General features: G+C 34.6%; 1 protein-coding gene across 4 annotated transcripts in view; it reads right to left on the reverse strand.

Moving 5' to 3' along the window:
* The window catches only part of LOC136843320 (FAD-dependent oxidoreductase domain-containing protein 2-like), a 217,614-nt gene that overhangs the window by 38,079 nt on the left and 158,194 nt on the right, over nt 1-21,341 (reverse strand). For all 4 annotated transcript variants that reach the window (XM_067111594.1, XM_067111592.1, XM_067111591.1 and 1 more), the window contains one exon: nt 7,572-7,866. In XM_067111594.1, the coding sequence (XP_066967695.1) occupies nt 7,572-7,848 (277 nt within the window). In that variant the 5' untranslated portion in view covers nt 7,849-7,866. The remainder of the gene's footprint in view (nt 1-7,571; nt 7,867-21,341) is intronic.

Below are 21,341 nucleotides of genomic sequence, written 5' to 3' on the forward strand. Positions count from 1 at the left end.
GAAAGAAGGATGGCATGTGGTATATATTTAAATCATTGCTGATAACATAAATCAACTTGACATCCTATTTCTATCATTAGTCACAAGGGTGAATTATAATGTCATTGGATCGGAAGCCGAAATTAATTCCGATATGACAGTTTGTCAATGGAACTGGGAGTAAAACATGACACGATTAAAAGTACTGGCAATTTTGGATTAGTCATCAATGCATTTCATTCATTTTCATTATTGCTCAGCATGAAAGCACGTTCATAACAGTAATGACTAATAAATATACATAAAAGAGATATATGGTTGTTGAAAAAATAAAAGACTGATGCAATGTCGCAACTCTAAAGTTGCATTACAACCTTCCTTAAATTTATGAACATCAAAATTGATGATATGCCTGGAAGAATGTTCCAGAGTTCGAGTAGCACGGAATAATCCCGAAGGCGCAGGCGCTAAAAGTGTTCGCAGAAGTTCTCTATTGGATATATCTCAGGAAATATGTACAACGAGGGTGTCTTCCAACAAGCGCCTAAATAAAAGTCAGTATTGCTAGGAAAAGGTAAACCATCATTTGGAGAGATTTTGCTTAGAAGACAAAGATCTGGTGAGGCTTCAGATATTCCTTCGGGAGGACAATATTCCAGCAATGACCGAACTAAAGATCTGAAGCATGGGGGATATGTACTATCATCTCTGTAAATATAGCAGCATTGTGAACAATACAAAAAGTTTTCTGGCAGCTTCCGCTCAGATGAAACATTTTTCAAGTGCTGTTGGTGGAGAGCAGCTCCAAGTATCGTCGAAAGTTCCATTGCTCTTGGTCTTTAGAAGTTCTGCTTCATCCGCCACTGACTAAACAACTTACTGATTTGTTATAGGACCTATTAAGGCTAGCAAGCAATTCGTTTTACATTTGGGGAGGAAAAATAACTTCAACAGTTCTACCATTTGCAACCTGCAAAATTAAGTCTGTCTCAGACTAAAAACGACAAAAGTCTCGGAACTTTGCCCTTTGAAATCTCAGATATGATAGGTCTAGGTTTACTAAAACACTGTCGATATGTCTCTAGAATACCAACTACTGAACATCAAGATCATGAATCTTATATATGAGCCTTGTGGTTACCCATTTTGCGGGCAATCCTAAAGTATATTAGAGCTAATCTGTACTGAAATCCCTTATCAAGGCTGTCTTAGGCAAAACTATTTTAACTAAAAGCACATCAAGAGTACCTATCTCCTGATATCTTTTTAGTTTCTGTTTCCTAAGCATACTGCCTTTCTGGAATTGAGTGTCTAGATTCATAGCAATTCATGTTATAGGTGCATAAATTACAATTTTGAAGGGTCAGGGTCACCATTAAATTTCGGACCTTCTTCTAAGAGAACACGTCTCATCATTTGAAGTGGGCATAACATTTTATTCGCTACTTTTTATTTATGGTACTGAGAATATACACATTTACCGAGTGCACAATACTCCCAATAAACACGGATACTTAAATACAGCAGAAACATCTGTTATCACTGGTTTCAGTACACTAGAACAAATGCGCAGGGTCCTTCACTTGCCGCTGACATAAATATGAAACAAACAGGTTTTCCTATGATCTGTAACTACGTAAAAAAAACTCCTGGCAGTAATTAATGCTTTAAATTTCAAGTAAATGTAGTCATGAATCTTCACTCGTTCTCAATTTTTAACTGCAGAGTATATTACATGAATATTTTTCACAAGGTTTATAAAATTATTTTTTCCAAAATATATTAATAACTGTACTGTGAGGTCATAATAATTACGTAAAAATTCTTAAGAACATGAAACTACTGCAATAGTAGCGAATGCGCCAAACCTACCAGCGCGGCTCAGCAACAGTACCCACAATGCACTGGGCCATAGCCGTAATTATTGTTTACAGTGGGATAGTCGTATGTGACAATTTATGAGACGAATGAGGTATTCCGTCCTAGACTTGCTCCCATTGACCAATGTCTTGCACAGAAACACATGGCAATAATTAAAAGCATGGGGCTAACGGGCAAGAATATCTGTCTCGTGTTTAATTTCTGAAACTTTAGTGCTAACTCTGATTTCAAAGAAGAACAAGGATGCGTCAGCAGATATGATATTATTATTATTATTATTATTATTATTATTATTATTATTATTATTATTATTATTATTATTATTATTATTATCTATTTCAAAACTACCATTCTCAAAATAATAATGGTTATTATTACAATCGATAATTACGATTCTCCTTAAAAAGGTGTTTGTTATAATCATTATATTACATACTTGGAGCTCAAGTCTGATTCAATTAATTCTGCAACCTTTGATATTAACAAACAGTAGGAGTAAAGGCAAAGGAATAAATGGGCGCCCTCAATAACATTTCTGTGCCTATCTACAGTCTAATATTATTAGGTAAACATATACATTTAACACAATATACAATAGCATCGTTTAGAGAGAAATAAAGAGAGAGATGGGTATCTGTAGGTACCAATACAACAATCGTTTTAATAATATAAAAAAACCATTCATCCATTCAAAAAATAGTAGAGTCCCTCTCCCCGGATAAGCAGGCCCCCCCTCAGTTAGTTATGAGACAGCACTAGGAAAAACGCGGCATTTCAAAATTACAGGCCCCTTTTTCTACACTGGATCATTTTCAATAACACACAGTGACATGTTATCAGCTTCTGTCATAAACAAAATATTATGATTGTGACTCGTATATAAACGCTTTTGTAAAATCCATCCAACAATACATTTGCATACACGATGCCCCAGCGGTACATAACTTTTCCATTGACTGGTAAAAAATACAAAATTATTTGTAGCCTATCAGAACTGAATTCACGGAAAATTAATTCACGCAAATTACCGTGCCTGAAACACACACACACACACACACACACACACACACACACACACACACACACACACACACACACTCTCTCTCTCTCTCTCTCTCTCTCTTTAAAAACGTACAGTTTCCTTAAGGAAATTTTTTGAGAACGGACACAAGGTAATCCTTACCATGACCTCGTCTTTCTACATTTACTTAGCCTGTATTCAAATTCAGTAAACCCTATTTTGAAATTCTCATTTGATAAAAAAATCTTTTCTAATTCATCAGAGAACTTATGTCATTAAGCCTCAGCGGGTTTCTTTCCTTAACTTTTCATGAAATCCTTTTTACAAACATGTTACAGTATGCCATACTAATGCTTTATATATACAGTATATTTTATATATATATATATATATATATATATATATATATATATATATATATATATATATATATATATATATATATATATATAATAAATATACTGTATACAATTTATATATACATACACAGTCATGCAATATACATACACATCCAAGCGTATGCATATGTCTAATATATCTAGTTACCGCATCTCCTAATATGTAAATTTTTCTGACAGTCATAAAAAAGTTTTATTTTTACAAAACAATTTGCTAAAGGACATGAAGGGTTAGCTAAGACGTTAGTCAGGTAGGCGGTGGGCAAAATATATCTTCTCACAGATTTTCATTAAACTTATTTGCAGTATTTTGTAATTTTTATTTAATTAAAGAAAGTACTTACTGTGCAATATAGATTTTTATGAATATATATTGAACTGTATCAGTTATTATTCATTTCCTTCATGATTTTCACAACTGGTTCTCATGGTCAAAATTTAGGCGGAGGGGGGAAGAGGCAAGCGGCCACACCCACCCACCCACGCTACACCCACACCACAAGCTATTTGACATCTAATATTCCCCATTAAAAACGCCCACCCCTTCTCGATATTCATTCAGCTCAGCTCTGCTAAAAGTTTTCAGGCGATTTCACACGCCCACGACAGAGACAACGGCTCCACTCGCTCTTCGTAATCCGAAAACAGCGACCTCCCCGCTAACCCAAAACCCGCCTACTCACTCAGCGTCAGAACTACCAACACCCACGTACCTCTCTCTTTCTCTCTTTCTCTCTCTCTCCTGCAGCCACGCGGCTTGTATTATGTCCTCTGATATAAACACAATGTCACGGCCCGGTATCAGTTCGAGGGTGATGTACTTTCAGTTTCCATGGCTTGGTTGACGCATTACTTTCTGAGGTTCGTCAACTTATATTACATCGTCAAAGATCTACAGTTTCTTCTTCTGTGTGTTTTTTTTAAGAGAGAAACATTCACTGAATTTTCCTTCTCTCTCTCATCAGTTAGAACTGAGTGAATTTGATATTAAACGCCATTAATTGTTTACTGTATGCGAATATAAAAATGTCACATTGTAGGAGACAAAAACTCACATACACACATTATATATATATAATATATATAAGTGAGTGTGAGTGCTTGCATGTGTATGAGAGAGTAAGGTGTTTATATATATATATATATATATATATATATATATATATATATATATATATATATATATATATATATATATATATATATAACTGAGTGTGATTGCATGTGTATGAGAGAGTAAGTGGTGTTTGGGGGAGATGGAATTTAAATATAACAAACTTAAAAGGCAGATGTACCAAAATGAAGAAAGTATGTGTGCAGAAGATATTTTAAAGATAGCTGAGGAAAATTTCTGCCGTGAATCATCATTTTGTTTATGTTGCTACAAAGCCTTAAACACACAACCTTACAGTGTGAAACAAAGTAAGAAGCATCAAAGAATACAGACACATTTCTGATAACTGGACATCAAAACTGAACATCTCACCGTAAGAATGAAAATAATCCATTTGACAGGATGTGGAACAACAGACACTCCTCCGGCATAGAAACAAAGTTCACTCTTTGCTAATCTAGCAATATGATAAAGGAAAAGTTTTAACCCCTAGAAAATTAAAGAAAAGCAGAATTCATAGAGGAATATGGATTGGAATTAGTCTTCTCAAGTTTAGATTAAAATGTATTCAAGAAGTTATTCAGAAACTAAGAAATGGTTTGGTATAAAAGGAAAATGGGCACCGCGGGCAGACATAATGAGTACCATTTAATATAACGATGCCCACAACAATGCTAATGGAGTGAGTAAGTGACCCGGAAATAGAGACTTAACGCGTTTCTCATGATTCAACAACACACTGGTATAGAGATGCAAACATTTTAGAGCCCATTTTAAAAATAAAAAACATCACAGTCATTCACTCAGGTATAGCCTATACACGAACTGTAAAAGTGTGTGAATATGCAGGTTAAGATATCTATAACGCAGAGTAGAACTGAAGAATAGCTGCCTATCGGTATTATTTCAGCAAAAAAAAAAAAAAAAAAAAATTCCTAGCACGACAAAGGAAATGAAAGTCTGTCACAACATCCTCCTTTTCACACTCAGCCATTACGAAAGCGGAAGACGTTCAATCTTGCCACATGGAAATTCAGAGAAGGGAGATGCCAGTTCTTAGCAAAGGAAATGAGAGAGAGAGAGAGAGAGAGAGAGAGAGACCCAATTCTTTAAAAAAAAAAAGAATTGACGAGTCCCCTGAGAAGGACATGAAGAATGCAAGAAAGACAGCTTTAAATATAGAGCGAAAAAGACGGGAACACAATTTTCTCCCCAGCGAAAACTCCTATTCTTAAAAGAGCCATTCTTCGTTGTTTCGCTAATTTTCCAGACTTCCGTAGGGCCAAGAAACCCAATTATCGGGTGCATCGATTTCCAGTCATCTATCGTAATTTCAATCAAAATCCCAGACTTGGGATTTTAGGATATTGAAGCAAGAGTAGGCTCGGAAAGGTTCCCCACAACTCTGGCAGTACGGATATCAGAGACACGAAGAAAAGCTGAGTTTCGGACTGCTCTCGCTGCTAGTAAACCATTATTCAACTCCGATAAACCACACACACACAAAAAAAAAAAAAGATACTCGTATGTGAAGTGTAGTAAGTATTCTTAGAAAGCTGAAAAATTAATATAATAACTATCACAGAACGAATGAAACCAATGCGATGAAATATGTGGCATCCATAAAAACAAAACAATTTTAACTAAAGTTCATTGTTTTTCAGGGCACATTTTATATAAAATCATCTGTATTCTGCATAGTATTTCACGCGAGCTTTATATACTATCAACTATCAGTTCTGGATTCCTGTATAACAAACTACAGAACATGCAAAGAATATGTACGGAATTGTATTTTTCAGGCTATAATCTGGATACCTGCTACAGCAAAGCTATTAGACATATCATAAAAGTGGCATTACCTTGCCAATGAATACACTTATTTTTCCTCATTTTAGCGGCTTTGAGTCCATCAAATCACTGCTGAAATGATTAATGTGCATCTCATTTTTTCGTAAAACAACATTGTATAAAACAGGCTCAAATGACACTGTCCTCAACATAGTAAGAATAGTTTTTCAGAATCGCATGTGTGGACTGTGATTCATTTTATTTAGGCGGCACGAGAACGGAATTATATGCCAGAATAAATCACCTGAAATATTCAATTACAGTTGGCCAAAAGATTAATGCTCTCTTTCGTACACCTCAGTGACAAATCACAAAGAAACGCTTCGTCTCGTGGTCGCAATTCAAGATATAATAAAATTTCTCGAGGAACCTCTTGGAATTTGTGTTAATACATCGAACAAATGAAAATAATATCAATTTAAGTCCAGGTCTGTACACTCTTTACTCCATTGTGCACGAGAAGTTTGAAGGAGATTTAAATTGGAAAAGACAGCTATCAGTAATTTTTGTTAACGTCCTTAGTCACTCTTGGCTATCCTAGAACCTGGGTTAATTATAGTTAGTTAGTGTTAAGGTAGTTTAACCAGACCACTGAGCTGACTTTCGGCTCTCATAGGGCTGGCCCGAAGGATTAGAATAAAATAACAGGTCTAGGCCTGAGGCCAAGCACTGGGACCCAATAGGTTATTCAGTACGATGATGAACGAATTAAAATCAAATTAAAAACTGCACATAGGTACATGTTCTCATACTGTATCACATACACACAATAAATACATTTACTCATGCTTCCATACTAAAAAGGTATATTAAAATTCATAATAAGTTAAGTAATATTTAGAAAAAGAAAATAAAATTTAAATTCGACAAATGCTATAAGGGTTTTCGTGGTTTTACTATTTACCTATTTTTATATTTTATTAATTAAACCACAGTTCCTCATGAACAACAAAACCGGAACGACTGAAAATGTAAAAGATTCTGACAAAATTTCATTCATTGATTTATTTCCAAATGCTGACAGTCGCTGTTGGTCATACATTGGACACATGCAACACATGTCTAACGATATATATATATATATATATATATATATATATATATATATATATATATATATATATATATATATATATATATATATATATATATATATATATATATATATATATATATATATATATATCATATATATATATATATAATGATAACTCGTCACGTCACTTAAATTTCCATTACTAAGTAAAAGTATATATACACATATACATATATAATTAGGCTCTGAAATCAAACGAAAACCCACAAATTTCCAAATGACGATACTCACCAGAGTAATTAGCCTTTTCGAAGATGATGTAATCCCTTTTGGCCTTCTGGAGGAAGTACCCAATTTGCAGACCGCCAGGTCCAGCTCCTATGACGCAGTAGCGGTGGTTTGAGGCAGCTGTTGTTGAACTGGCCAGGGAGACAGGCGCCAAGAAGCATGAACAGCTGATCACGAACAGCAGGTACAGCACGAAAAGGGGCAGGAGGAGGAGGGAGTTTAGGAGCCTGCTGCAGAAGCCGACGGCAGCATCAGACGGACTCCATCTACCTCCTCCCATAACCCTCACCTCACACACCTGGGGATGGAGGAGAGACTAGGGTGAGTCGTTGGAATGGTCGGCTGGATAAAACTTTTTTTGATGTGTGATTTACATTACAGTAACACTTACAGACATTAAGTTCGCCCTACTTAAATAAATGGCAACTACTTCCAATTAATGACTGATTGATTTTATTTGTCTATCCCATGATTTTCCGGAGAAGGGATGGTAGTTGAGAGTCAGTAATCATTAGGTATTACTCCAGTGAGATGCCAAAAGAGCTAAATTTCCGTATACTAGTTCTCAGTTGTTAAGCTAAAAATATCCTTTGGTTTTCCAGTTATGAGTATAAAACCAAGGCATGACAGCAATAATAATAAAAAAAAATCGACAGCAGTCAATTATGAAACCTTGGTAAGGATATGCTTGACTTCCGACTAGTTTTTAAGGCTAAATTCTTGCGAATTATGGTTTTGCCAGCATTCTACATGAAAAGCATGCAGATACCAACTTTACTACATAAAATAAAAATATTGTCTCGAATACAATATGTGTAATCTTTCCAATAAAATTTCAAGTACTTTTTCAATGTTCTTTGTATCGAAATCTTGTGAGCAGTTCCAGATTGACATGAGTGGCTGTGTTTTATAAAATGATTCCTCCGTTGGGGTAGTGCCATCAGTGCGCCTCACGCGGTGCACTGTAGGCATTACTTAAGCGTTCTTTGCAGCGTCCCTTCGGTCCCTTTCATTCTTTTTACTGTACCTCCGTTCATATTCTCTTTCTTCCATCTTGCCATCAACCCTCTCCTAACAAATGTTTCATAGTGTAACTGCGAGGTTTTCATCCTGTTACACCTTTCAAGCCTATCTGTTCTCATTATCCCTTTTAGCGCTGAATGACCTCATAGGTCCCAGCGCTTGGCCTCTGGCCTAAATTCTATATTCCATTACATTCTATAAAATAATTCACTTCTGAGCTATGGAACACTACTGAGTGTCTTCACAGAATACCAAATTCCTGGAACATCGGCTGAAATGTTTATTAGAAGGCCGCACCTGTGATGTATCTATAATTGATTGGGTTAAAAGGTATTAGGTGTCACTGGAACGGCGTGGGTGGCTTTGCAGTTTCTCAAAGTAGCTTAATGGAAATGCTTTGTTAAAGATCTGACGATACTAACAAACCTGAAAGTACAGTAATTTCACACACACACATATATGTATATATATATATACATATTGTATTCTAACTCTAAATACAACGTAATTTGCAATTTGAGCACGTGGGTTCCCTTGTCTTATTCCTTCAGCAAATTTTCTTGCTATATCAGCTATCATCGACTATCCATGTCAGTTGCAAGCTACACACGGAAAATATCTAGTATGTAAGATTGTAGTACTGAACCAACAGAATACTGAACTCTTTTGACTGCAATATGTTTAAAAATGTCGTGAAATACTACTCCACTGTATGTTCCGTCTATTAGGAACTGTGTGTATGTGTGTGTGACAGAGAGAGAGAGAGAGAGAGAGAGAGAGAGAGAGAGAGAGAGAGAGAGAGAGAGAGAGAGAGAGAGAGAGGCATCTGATGAACTGTTTCATCATAGCGGAAAGGATATTACAATGTGAAGGAGCACTCGTCACTTACGTCTGTGATTTGTTTTCATCGTTATCTCTCTTTTTACTTCCCAAGACCAAACGATGACCTACAACAGTCGATTAACAATCAGGTATTAATTCACGGATTCGATGAACACAGGCACTCTGGACTTACAGGGAAACGTGCCCACACTGTTCCTTCCCTCACTTGATCTGAAGATCGCAGAAGGGTTTCTAGTGCAACAGGAGCACCATTCATTACGCCACAAGCGAGAGAGAGAGAGAGAGAGAGAGAGAGAGAGAGAGAGAGAGAGAGAGAGAGAGACTTGGCAAATAGACTTGCAGGGCCAGAGTGATACAGCAAAACTAATCAAATTACGACACCCCTCTCGATGAATGTACGACAGACGTGGACACTAATTACCCTTGTAAACGCTTGTCTTCTAGGCGGAAATATGGAACACTTCCTCGGCAAACAAACTGGTGTTCGCTTCACGCTTTATCCACAATAGCCTCAAGGCCTTCCCACTGGAGGTAGCCCATAACAATGTCTCCGATATTAAAGCCAATATGAGGTCGAAGTTGACGACTAGGAGGACGGTCTGACCACCTTGATATCCACTGACCCTTGGTCTGGAGTGACTGGGGAATGGGGAAGGCCACCTCCGCTGTAATAACGTTCCAGTGTTTCAGTTTAATTGATACTGTGAGGAGTATCAATAAATTTTTATAACCGTAGACTAACAAAACTCATCTTTCTTTTTACAAAAACTCACAAGAAAATTTAGAATGAAGTCTGCAGAGAACGGAAATGTGCGAATTAAAGTGTCATCAATTATTTTTATTAATATTATTATCTGTTGTTGTTGTTACGATATTTACACCATAAACCCCTCACGCACAAGGTGCTTACTGTAAACTGAAACGTTAGAGGGAAAAGGAGAAACAATTTCGAAACAATTTCTAAACTATTCATACTGACAAATAAATTAAGGTTATTTTGTTTTCTTTAGTGTTCCAAATTTTTTATCACTTGATTACACAATATTTATTATTATTATTATTATTATTATTATTATTATTATTATTATTATTATTATTATTATTATTATTGAGTAAAAAACATCCCGAATGTTCTCTAAATCGTTATCATTCGATATCTACTCTTATTCGTTTCCCTAATTCTGATAATGATTAAACACTATTGTGTCATTAATTAAACGTTTTCTTTACTTTATTCCAACCAGATTTTAAACAGTACAACGAATAAAAATAATGCCAACACTGTCAATCTTTCGTTTCTGGGTATTCGAATGATCAAAGGCAAACCATCTTTACTGTGGAATAAAAATGCTCACTCATAGTTATAGATGTTTAAATACAACCAGTCTTTAGGAGCTTCCACACAGACACACAGTGCCTCTTCAACTTCCAATCTAAACTTAAAGATGCACTTTATAAAAGGTACGTAAGGCCCTGCAAATTTGTAGAATATATAATCTATCTATTGCTTTGAATTTTCTAACCAAGACTTGTGACACATACGGTGTTTCCTTCAAGCGAATAACCGATTTCCTATTTGGGATACGTACTTTTTCAGACTTCAGATGTTATAAAATCAAACGACGATTCCTGGATAAATTTTAAATAAACTGCATGAAATAAAGGTCACGAAACTAATATATCTGCCAACTTAGCTCATTTAGCAAAAGTTTAAAGAAAATGAGGAAAAAATAGACATCCGGAACTAACCCAGCACCTGTGCACTGATATGCTTCAAAACTGGAGACTAAATGGTATATATTGTTTGAGAAGTTTTCGGGTTAGCAGAATAAATATGCCAAATGTCAATACTCATGAAAAATTCGAGGCTTTCAACCTGCGGATACGCGGACGAGAGGTGAACAGAATTGTAGGGGGAGAAAAGACACATCAAACACCGCATTATGCAGAACTCGGATAGTTATTTACTTACAAGAAGAAATAAATCAAACAAAGGGCAAACGGGGATTCTAAGTAAAGTTTACAGCGATACCTTTCTTCACTCGGTATATGCCAAAATGAGCGAATCGAAAAATCAAAGGGTGTATAGCGAACATACAAGCATCTGCATATTTTTTCATACATCTTTGTCTCTATAGCTATAAGGCTACCACAGCGAGTCCTTTGTTGGAAGTCGTGATATTTCATCATGAGAAATGCAAACCTAGCTGCAGAGTAAAACCTTTCTCTATGTAGATTTCATAAAGGAATTGCATTTCAATAATGTTTACATCATAACCTGTCATCGCAAGCTGCCCGTTTTATTTTGTACCCACAAAAAAAAAGTAATAACGGGGATTACAATTATTTGTCCAGTCTACGTCAAATTCAGTGCAAAGCTGAAGGTTACAGCAAGTGAATGCAATTTTGAATTTTTGAGTAATCTCGAGTATCGAGCCTGAAAAAGCTAAGTACTTGAACTTACTGGATTGGCCCCAGGGTTCAGGAAACCTGTACTTTTTCTTGCACGTCATCAAAATCCCTACAAATCCAACAGAACTAAATTTACATATCGACGGAGGACACTATAGCTGATGAGCAATTGTTTCCACTGCGTGTAAAATATTCCCGAGGAATAGTGAATTGGATATTAGGCGATGTTTGTGGCCTAATATCTTTATGTTGACATTTACTTGATCACCCAAACTGATAACTGAATGTGACATTGCGAAAGGCCGTCGGCCTCAGTAAACTGTGCTCAGTTGTATAATATATATATATACTGTATATATGTATACAGTATATATATATATATATATATATATATATATATATATATATATATATATATATATATATATATATATATATATATATATATATATATATATATATATATGTGTGTGTGTGTGTGTGTGTGTGTGTATGTATATTTGTGTGTGCGTATTTCAACACACACACAAAAAAAATACACACATATATATTTATATATATGTGTGTGTATTTTTGTATATATATTTATATATATATTTATAAATAAAACGCATTTTACTACTCTACCTCATCAATATGTAATAAGCAGTGAACAGTGCATAATTAATTAATGAGCAATGACAGCACAGCATCAGCAAGCGTTTTTATTTGAATATTTAACGTAGAACAGGGAAGAAAATTGCCAATTGTCCCGAGATATACTTTTTCCTCTTCGGGGCGACGTTTTCTTTGAATAAATTATAATAATAATAAAGAAATTATAATAATAATAAGTCGAAGGAAAAGGGAATAACATCAATAATACGACGAAGAACGAATTGATATTAATAAGAAGAATAAGGGGAGCAGAAGAAAGAGGAAGAGGGAAAGGAAAGAAGAAATATAGAAGAATGGACTTAAAAATAGACGCACTGTAAATAAAGAATAAAATCTAGCGCCTAATCAAAAAGGACGCGCAGTTTTCATGGCGACATGGACATATTTACTAACAATCTCGTGCGAATTACCATTTTTCTGAGCAAAGATACACAACATTACCTTTGTTCCCAGGCGATTTTTTCTCAATAATGGAAATGATGCTGTTGTCATTACCATCATTATTATCAGCCTGTCTTATTTTTCATGAATGAACTCTATTTTAACTTTAAAAAGTTAATGGTAATAGACTAAAGGCAATACTGACACTGCTAAATGGGTATTTCGAAATCTTTACAGACGGCATGTAAAGCATAACAAACGTCTCTTTATCTGATTTTATTCTGATACAGTTAACCAAGCAGAAACGTTGCAAATAAAACCACACATATACACACTTAACACACAAATATACACACACACAAATACCCTACATGGATACTTAAAGCACAAATAAAAACTACGCCAACTAGGCAACGAAAAACTAAAGTCACACAGGGTTACCCGATTAAAGCGAAGTATTTCACATATCATGAATCTTGCTCCACTTCGCCCGCCAATCGTTCCGTGAATAAAAAGGGTAGGTGATAAATCCAGACAGATTTTCATCTAGTTAAAACCGTTACATCCAGTGTTAATGTCCAGTGAATGAAACACGATTAAGACTTATGTTCATTTTAAAACGAAAGCTTACTTATCTTCAATGACTGAGTTCCCCCTGTCTCTAATTTTTTTTCCTGTAAATTTTCAGTTCATAAAATAATATAAAATAAATCAGTTCTCTCTATTTCCGCTTCGAGTTTTAGACATTTACAAGATAAGTTCGCAAAATATGATCAACATTTAATAAGGTAATCTCAAGTTAATTTTAAATTCCTCTACGCATTGTTGTTTTTATAGCTCGCAATATTTTATACATTTACACGTCTAGATTTACAAAACTTACGCGGTTATTCACCATTACTTATGGTTTACACTCTAGTAAAGTCAGCAGATACGTGCGTAAATAATTTTCTTTTCAGAGAAGATTATACAAAATGGCTGTCAGTATAAAGATTCGGTCAATCTCGTTCTCTCGCCACATACTAATAAACATACATGTAATTAATCTCCTAAAGGCTTGCGTAAACATTCTGTACACAAATTTCAAGGCTGCATCCTATTTTCACAGAAAGATTAGACATTTTATTCAGCATGAACTGAATATCTGAGTAAAATACCACATATACCAATTAAATGACGAACTGCCGTGTCGATTATGATAAATCTCCCGTTGCGACGGTAGTATTAGTAGCAGCGATAAAAGCAGCAACGAGAACGTTTACTTATAATTTATGATTTATTTGGAAATACTGCAAACTGTAAATAAGCAACTCTTGTTAATGATATGTACACTAATTAGTTAACGTTTAAATACTTTACATGCTTCTTTACCGTAACTGGCATTCGCAGCTAGCTGGAAGAGCGTCTTGAAATTATCGGGCGGTAAAATAATGCAAATATTACACTCTGGGCACCAACTTGAAAACCAGAATGAAATTCTTGTTTGCATAATAAACTCAGCAGTAGCCTGCGATTACCGTGGTATACATTTTCCCTTTGGCGATTTTCCTAATACGAACTTTACACATTCCTTATTCTGTGCATAATGTGACTGTTTTATGCGTGACTCACACACACACACACACACACACACACACACACATATATATATATATATATATATATATATATATATATATATATATATATATATATATATATATATATATATATATATATATATATATACACACATACCCAAGCATATATATATACAGTACTGCGTACTCATATAAAAACAGTAAGACTAGGTTTTCTCCCCAGAAGAGAGATGAGACAAAAGTACCGAAATATATAATAATATAACCAAAATTAAAATCCAAAGACAAAACATCTCAAGCAAGAGCAAAGAAACGACAGAATTCATCAGGACTCAGCTGCAGGCATCATCCGAGTTCCTGTTGCAGATGTGGCAACCCGGACAATTCTTGGATTGTCATTTCCATGGACCAAGGATGTAAATAATGAAGTATAGGGTAAGGTACACAAACTTCGAATTTGCAATACAGGGATACAGAGAAAATCTTTAAACTAATATTTCTATTAATTACGTAGTCATAGTATTGAATTATTTGTAACTTTGCATTCCTATCGTCTGCCCTAATTGGCAGGTCATAATTAAGAGAAACTTATCATGGCTGGTTTTTTGTAATGAACAGGATGACCCAACTTTGATTTGGTCACAATACTCGTTGACATATAGTATTAAAATATATATACTATGTATATATATATATATATATATATATATATATATATATATATATATATATACAACACATACATACACACACATATATAGGTATATATATATATATATATATATATATATATATATATATATATATATATATATATATATATATATATATATATATATATATATATATATACATATACATATACATATACCTCATATCTACATAAACGAATTCTTTCAAATATTAAACATACATCAAACTAACATGGCAGACTACACATATCATGAAATACACGTACCACAAATACAACACAAATTTTGTAGTACAATCTGTTTTGACAGTTGTCTTAATGTACCACCTCGCAATCATTAACATATCAGTGATATTTCAAGGCTAAATCGAACAATATTTGAAATAAAATGCCACAAATTTCTCTCCTGTAGGACGCTGTCAGATAAAGAAGGGAAATCAACAATATGAAAGCTGTGTTTACGTTTATCATAATCACCTTGCGACAATTTTTATTAATTACCTCAGTTTCAACATATTTCTAAAGTTAAAGACTTACAATTAGAGGGGGATTTTTGTTGGGGACTAATTCTCCTGTGTTTGTGTGTTATATATATATATATATATATATATATATATATATATATATATATATATATATATATATATATATATATATATATATATATATATATATAAAAGTGTGTGTGTGTGTGTATCTCTCTCTCTCTCTCTCTCTCTCTCTCTCTCTCTCTCTCTCTCTCTCTCTCTCTCTCTCTCTCTCTCTCTCTCTCTCTCTCTCTCTATATATATATATATATATATATATATATATATATATAATCATAAATGTACCTTAAACCCTACTTGACGTTTTTTACAAAGATCATGTTTTGTTCGAGCACTGATATACATAAAATTAAATTCATAATATAAGCACTGGTCGGCCATGCAGTGCCAATGGAATACCAGGTATTCCGCTTTAGCTTAAATGGCATCGTCCATTGAAAAATAAAGCATTAATACCACAAAATAATTTTTTTATTTACAGTAATGAGCATCATACTCGAATATTCAAAGCAATTATCAATAACTGCTGTTGGACTCTTTCAAGCCCTTATGAGGAATACTGTATTCACTGTCTTGAAACAATATGAAGCAAATTATTTCATGTGTTCTTTCTCATTATTGTATCCATTATCTTTAAGACTTCTTTGTTGTTGTCAATTATGAAGCATTTTTCGGTGCCGTGGAATTCTCCAATTACATCGCAATATCTTTCTTTTCTTCTTTATTTGTTTAAACGATTCACTTGAGAAGACCGCAAAATGTTTCATAAAACACATACACAACGACACACACATACGCATATATATATATATATATATATATATATATATATATATATATATATATATATATATATATATATATATATATATATATATATATATATATATATATATATAATCTGCCCAATAAATCACCTGGACGTGTGAAACAGATTTACTGATGCAATGTAACATTTGACTTTCGAAATCGTCGTTCTGAATCATCCTCTCTGAGAGAGAGAGAGAGAGAGAGAGAGAGAGAGAGAGAGAGAGAGAGAGAGAGAGAGAGAGAGAGAGAGAGAGAGAGAGCAATGCAAACCAAATTTACTTATCCACCTGAAAAATCTTATCTCCTCAACAGGAACGTATTTCCAATTTTTTTCCTTTATTCAACATAAGAAAATCATAAAAAGAAAAAAAAGAAAAGAAAAGAAAAGTTTGTCAACCGTAAACGTAAAGAATAGGAAGAATATAAGGCTGCATCAGAAAGGGAGATGGATGTGCATGTGACATGTCTCATGAGTGCAGTGCATATGTTGCATACACACTCGAGGAAAGCAGGTCCTCAGAAAGGTCTGCAAATGCACGAGGTCTTTCCACAAGGTGGGTTTCGATCTTGGAGGAGACCTTCGCAGAAAATATCTAAACAGAAGGAGTATAGAAGACGGGAGTTTTCTAAGTTACCTCTTCTCTTACACAGAACTTAAATTACCCTAACCTGTTTTTATAGTATGTTTGCAATTTATCTTAGAAGCCGGGCGCTGTAATTAAATTGATTTACCGGATCTGAAATAGGAAAAGTTTTGATAAATGAAACGCGGTGACTCTTCACCGCAGAGTTTGTTAAAATTTCCAAGGAGTTTAGTTACAAAACTGTGCTCGAGGGTTTCATGACAGTAAGGCGAGGATTACCTAGTCGAGTCTCCCTATTTGCGTGTTATGTATTTTGATGGAATAATGAACACTCGTCTTTTGACTGTTTTTACTACTCTCTCTCTCTCTCTCTCTCTCTTTCTCTCTCTCTCTCTCTCTCTACCCTTGCCTCGACTAACAATAATCGACAGACAACTAGGTACCTAATTCACTGTTTAGATCAACTACAACATCTTGGATTGTTGGGTACGCACCAATTCATCCCTCTTCGTCAGGTTCAAGAATCGAACACTGGTCGTCCAGTTGTGGACCAGACGCTCTACCACTGACCTACGAGGCGAGAGAGAGAGAGAGAGAGAGAGAGAGAGAGAGAGAGAGAGAGAGAGAGAGAGAGAGAGAGAGAGAGAGAGAGAGAGAGCCTGCTGCGCCTTTATTTTTATTAAAGTGAAAGTGAGTTTAGTGTACAGGTACTGCAAAATTTCAAAAACATTTCTCCGTAATATAAAGAAACAAAGTCTGTTCGTTTAAAATGTCCTCTATAACATACTCTTAAGATATTTAATAAATTCCGGTTTTCAAGAAAGGCCTACTAATTTTTTTGTTTGTTTCTATTTGTTATACACCCTAGAGAACCTTATGAAATATAACATACCAACGCATCTACGGATAATCTAGATATACGTAAAATGTGTTCCAATAAAAGACAAATCTTAAATTCACCTACGGTATGAAGTTGCTAATTTGTACAAAACAGCTGAAATGACGGGATACCTACTTGGGCGGGAGCAAAAAAACCAAAATTTTTTAATAATTGCAAAGGCCTTTTCCTGCCCAGGTCCGAGAAAAACACGAAAAAGACAAAGGAAGAAAGAGGGATGGAGGGGGGGGGGCGCTGGATTGGGGGCCGGGGTTTTTGAGTTCGGGAAATTGTCAGTAACTTATTTCTATCTATGGAACGTAAATGTTTGATTGCGCTCCTCAATACCTTAAGTTTCAGAGGCCTCGAATCTGCTTATCGATTTAGCACAAAATAAAAAATCGCGTGATGATAAAAAAAAAAAAAAGTTTCGCTCTATTCCACATCTCTTGATAACGAAGGGGAAAGGAGGAGGGAGAGATGGCCTAGGAATGCTGCAGAAATTTACTAAAAGATCCCAGTGTGTTTTGTGAAGCAACCATGAGCCTGCTAGTAATGTGCAGACATGATGACCAGATTACTGGTCTGAAACACAGGCATTTTCTTAAATGTCGGAATCCACATAAACCACAAGAAACTTAAAAGAGAGACAGAGGAATCATTTTAATTTACTTTAATGGGATCTCACAGGGCGTAAAAAACACACATGGCATTCTTGGGTAGTAGGAAACAAACAAATCACATCAAGGCCGGGAAAATAAGAAATCTAAACCAACCAGGGACGAGCTGACGATCCCTATATGATAACAATGAGAATAGATAGATAGGATTCTCTCTCTCTCTCTCTCTCTCTCTCTCTCTCTCTCTCTCTCTCTCTCTCTCTCTCTCTCTCTCTCTCTCTCTGTGAAATTTAATTGCGATGTAATTTATAAAACGCATTCTTCTACAACGTATTCTTTATTTTCACGTAAGATAACTTCGATACACATTTTCATGATAAAATCACAAAAAATATGTAATCTCTAAGTATTAGCAGGATATGACAAAAACAGACGGTATAAATGTCCCGACTGCAAGTGGCATGTAACTAGACAAGTTGTACAAGTCATAAGCAAGTTGATATTATACATTTCAATGTACCATTTATGATTGCTTTCTTCCCATATTTACTGGGAAGCTAACAACATTTACTGTATGAGAGAATTTGAATTATATATATATATATATATATATATATATATATATATATATATATATATATATATATATATATATATATATATATATATATATACATATATATATATAATATATATATATATATATATATATATATATATATATATATATATATATATATATATAAAACATATGGATCTTATATTCATATATATATAAATACAACACAGTTCCATATACGCCAACAAGCTTGTGTGCGTACGTATATGTATATATATATATATATATATATATATATATATATATATATATATATATATATGTAAGTATATTGTTGAATGATATATATATATATATATATATATATATAGACTATCATCCTCTTGCTACCGTGGTGTTAACATATAACTATAACCCATGGAAAATAAAAATTTTGAGATGAAAACATCAAGTTCGACCAAGCTTGACTGGAAACCAGGAAAATTATTGAAGCTTTGAAATCAGTTGTTTATGATTGGATAAAGCGATTTGTGGTCCTCCAACCCAAGGTCGACAAAAATTAAAGAATTGTGGCTTTGTGCAGAATCATGAAGATCGTCGGATTACTATCGATATGATAGCCACCCATCGGTTCCTGCAACACGGTTTAAAAGTTGCATGAAGACCAACTGGAACTTTCTCTTGCAGTTTTAACGAAGGAATCAAATGAATCAGCCACTGCTTGGATCCATCAATTATAAAATTCAATCTGTTTGATCTGCCCAGAAGGTTATGGCAACAGTGTTTTGGGACTCCAAAGGTGATTTTGATTGATTTCCTGAAGGACAAAAAAACAATCACCGGGAACTACTACAAAGGTGTTTTTGCAAAAACTGAAGACTGCATTGGCTAAAAACGCCGAGGAAAGTTGCACATCAGAATTTTGTTCCATCATGATAACGCTCCAGCACATTCATCAAGGGTTGCAAGAGTTGAGTCCTACGAAATTTAGTGGGAAACTCTTCCACATCCTCCTTATAGTCCTGATCTTGCTCCTTCAGATTTTTCCTGTTCCCAAAACTCAAGGAACACTTAAGAGGAGTCCGGTTTGAATCTTTGGATGCTGCTAAACATGCAGTTTCAACATGGTGAAAGGCCCCAAATTTCTACAAAGAAGGGTTGCAGAGGTGGAAACAGCGCCTTGAAAAGTGTATAGAGTTAGATGGTAGATATGTAGAAAAATGATGAATTTCCTTAAATAAAGAGTACCTGGAACTTTTGACTTGCCCTCGTGTATGTATATGTATATATATATATATATATATATATATATATATATATATATATATATATATATATATATATATATATACGTTAATGGGGGGGAACAAGCCAAAAAAGTCCATTAACTTGTCAAGGAAACTTCCACAAAATAAACAGATAATTTGTGAATAAAAAAAAAGCTAAATTAAGTAAAATATAGCGAACTATAAATAAATCGTGAAACAACGAAGGTACAGAGCAGTAACACTTCGTGGAATTCCATAATAAGAGACCCGCTACTCTGCGAAGCAAGTAACGTGCACACGCTCTAGCTTTAGAGAAAGGCAATATTGACGACATTGAAGTTGTCTTATCAAAGAAGGTTCAACGAAAGCGCACACCACAACCAGAACACTTCCGAAGCTGCTCTATGTCATGGAGACCATTATTGGAAAAAAAGGGCATCTCAAATATTCCAAAGAAGGTAAAAATATTTCCACAATCTGTATATTTATGAAACAAAGTACAAACACACACACACATATGAAGAAAAAGAAGAAAAGACCTTCAGCGAGAGAGAGAGAGAGAGAGAGAGAGAGAGAGAGAGAGAGAGAGAGAGAGAGAGAGAGAGAGACACGACGCAACTTGAAAACTACGTCTCCGGATTTTTGAACTCATTAAAGTCAAACAGGAAAGAAGGACAAACATTTTTCGCAAGTGACAAGGAACATTCAACAAAAAAGGGAGACAAAAATAAGAAAAGTTTACATGGGGGTTAATTACAGTAAGTGATGTGGGCGAAAAAAGGCTGGAAAAGAAAAATAAACTTTGGTGTGAAAAATCTGAAACTTCTACCGTCTTCCCTGTCATGAGAGAGAGAGAGAGAGAGAGAGAGAGAGAGAGAGAGAGAGAGAGAGAGAGAGAGAGAGAGAGAGAGAGAGAGAGC

Source organism: Macrobrachium rosenbergii, chromosome 11, assembly GCF_040412425.1.
Source record: "Macrobrachium rosenbergii isolate ZJJX-2024 chromosome 11, ASM4041242v1, whole genome shotgun sequence".
Taxonomy (NCBI): Eukaryota; Metazoa; Arthropoda; class Malacostraca; order Decapoda; family Palaemonidae; genus Macrobrachium; species Macrobrachium rosenbergii.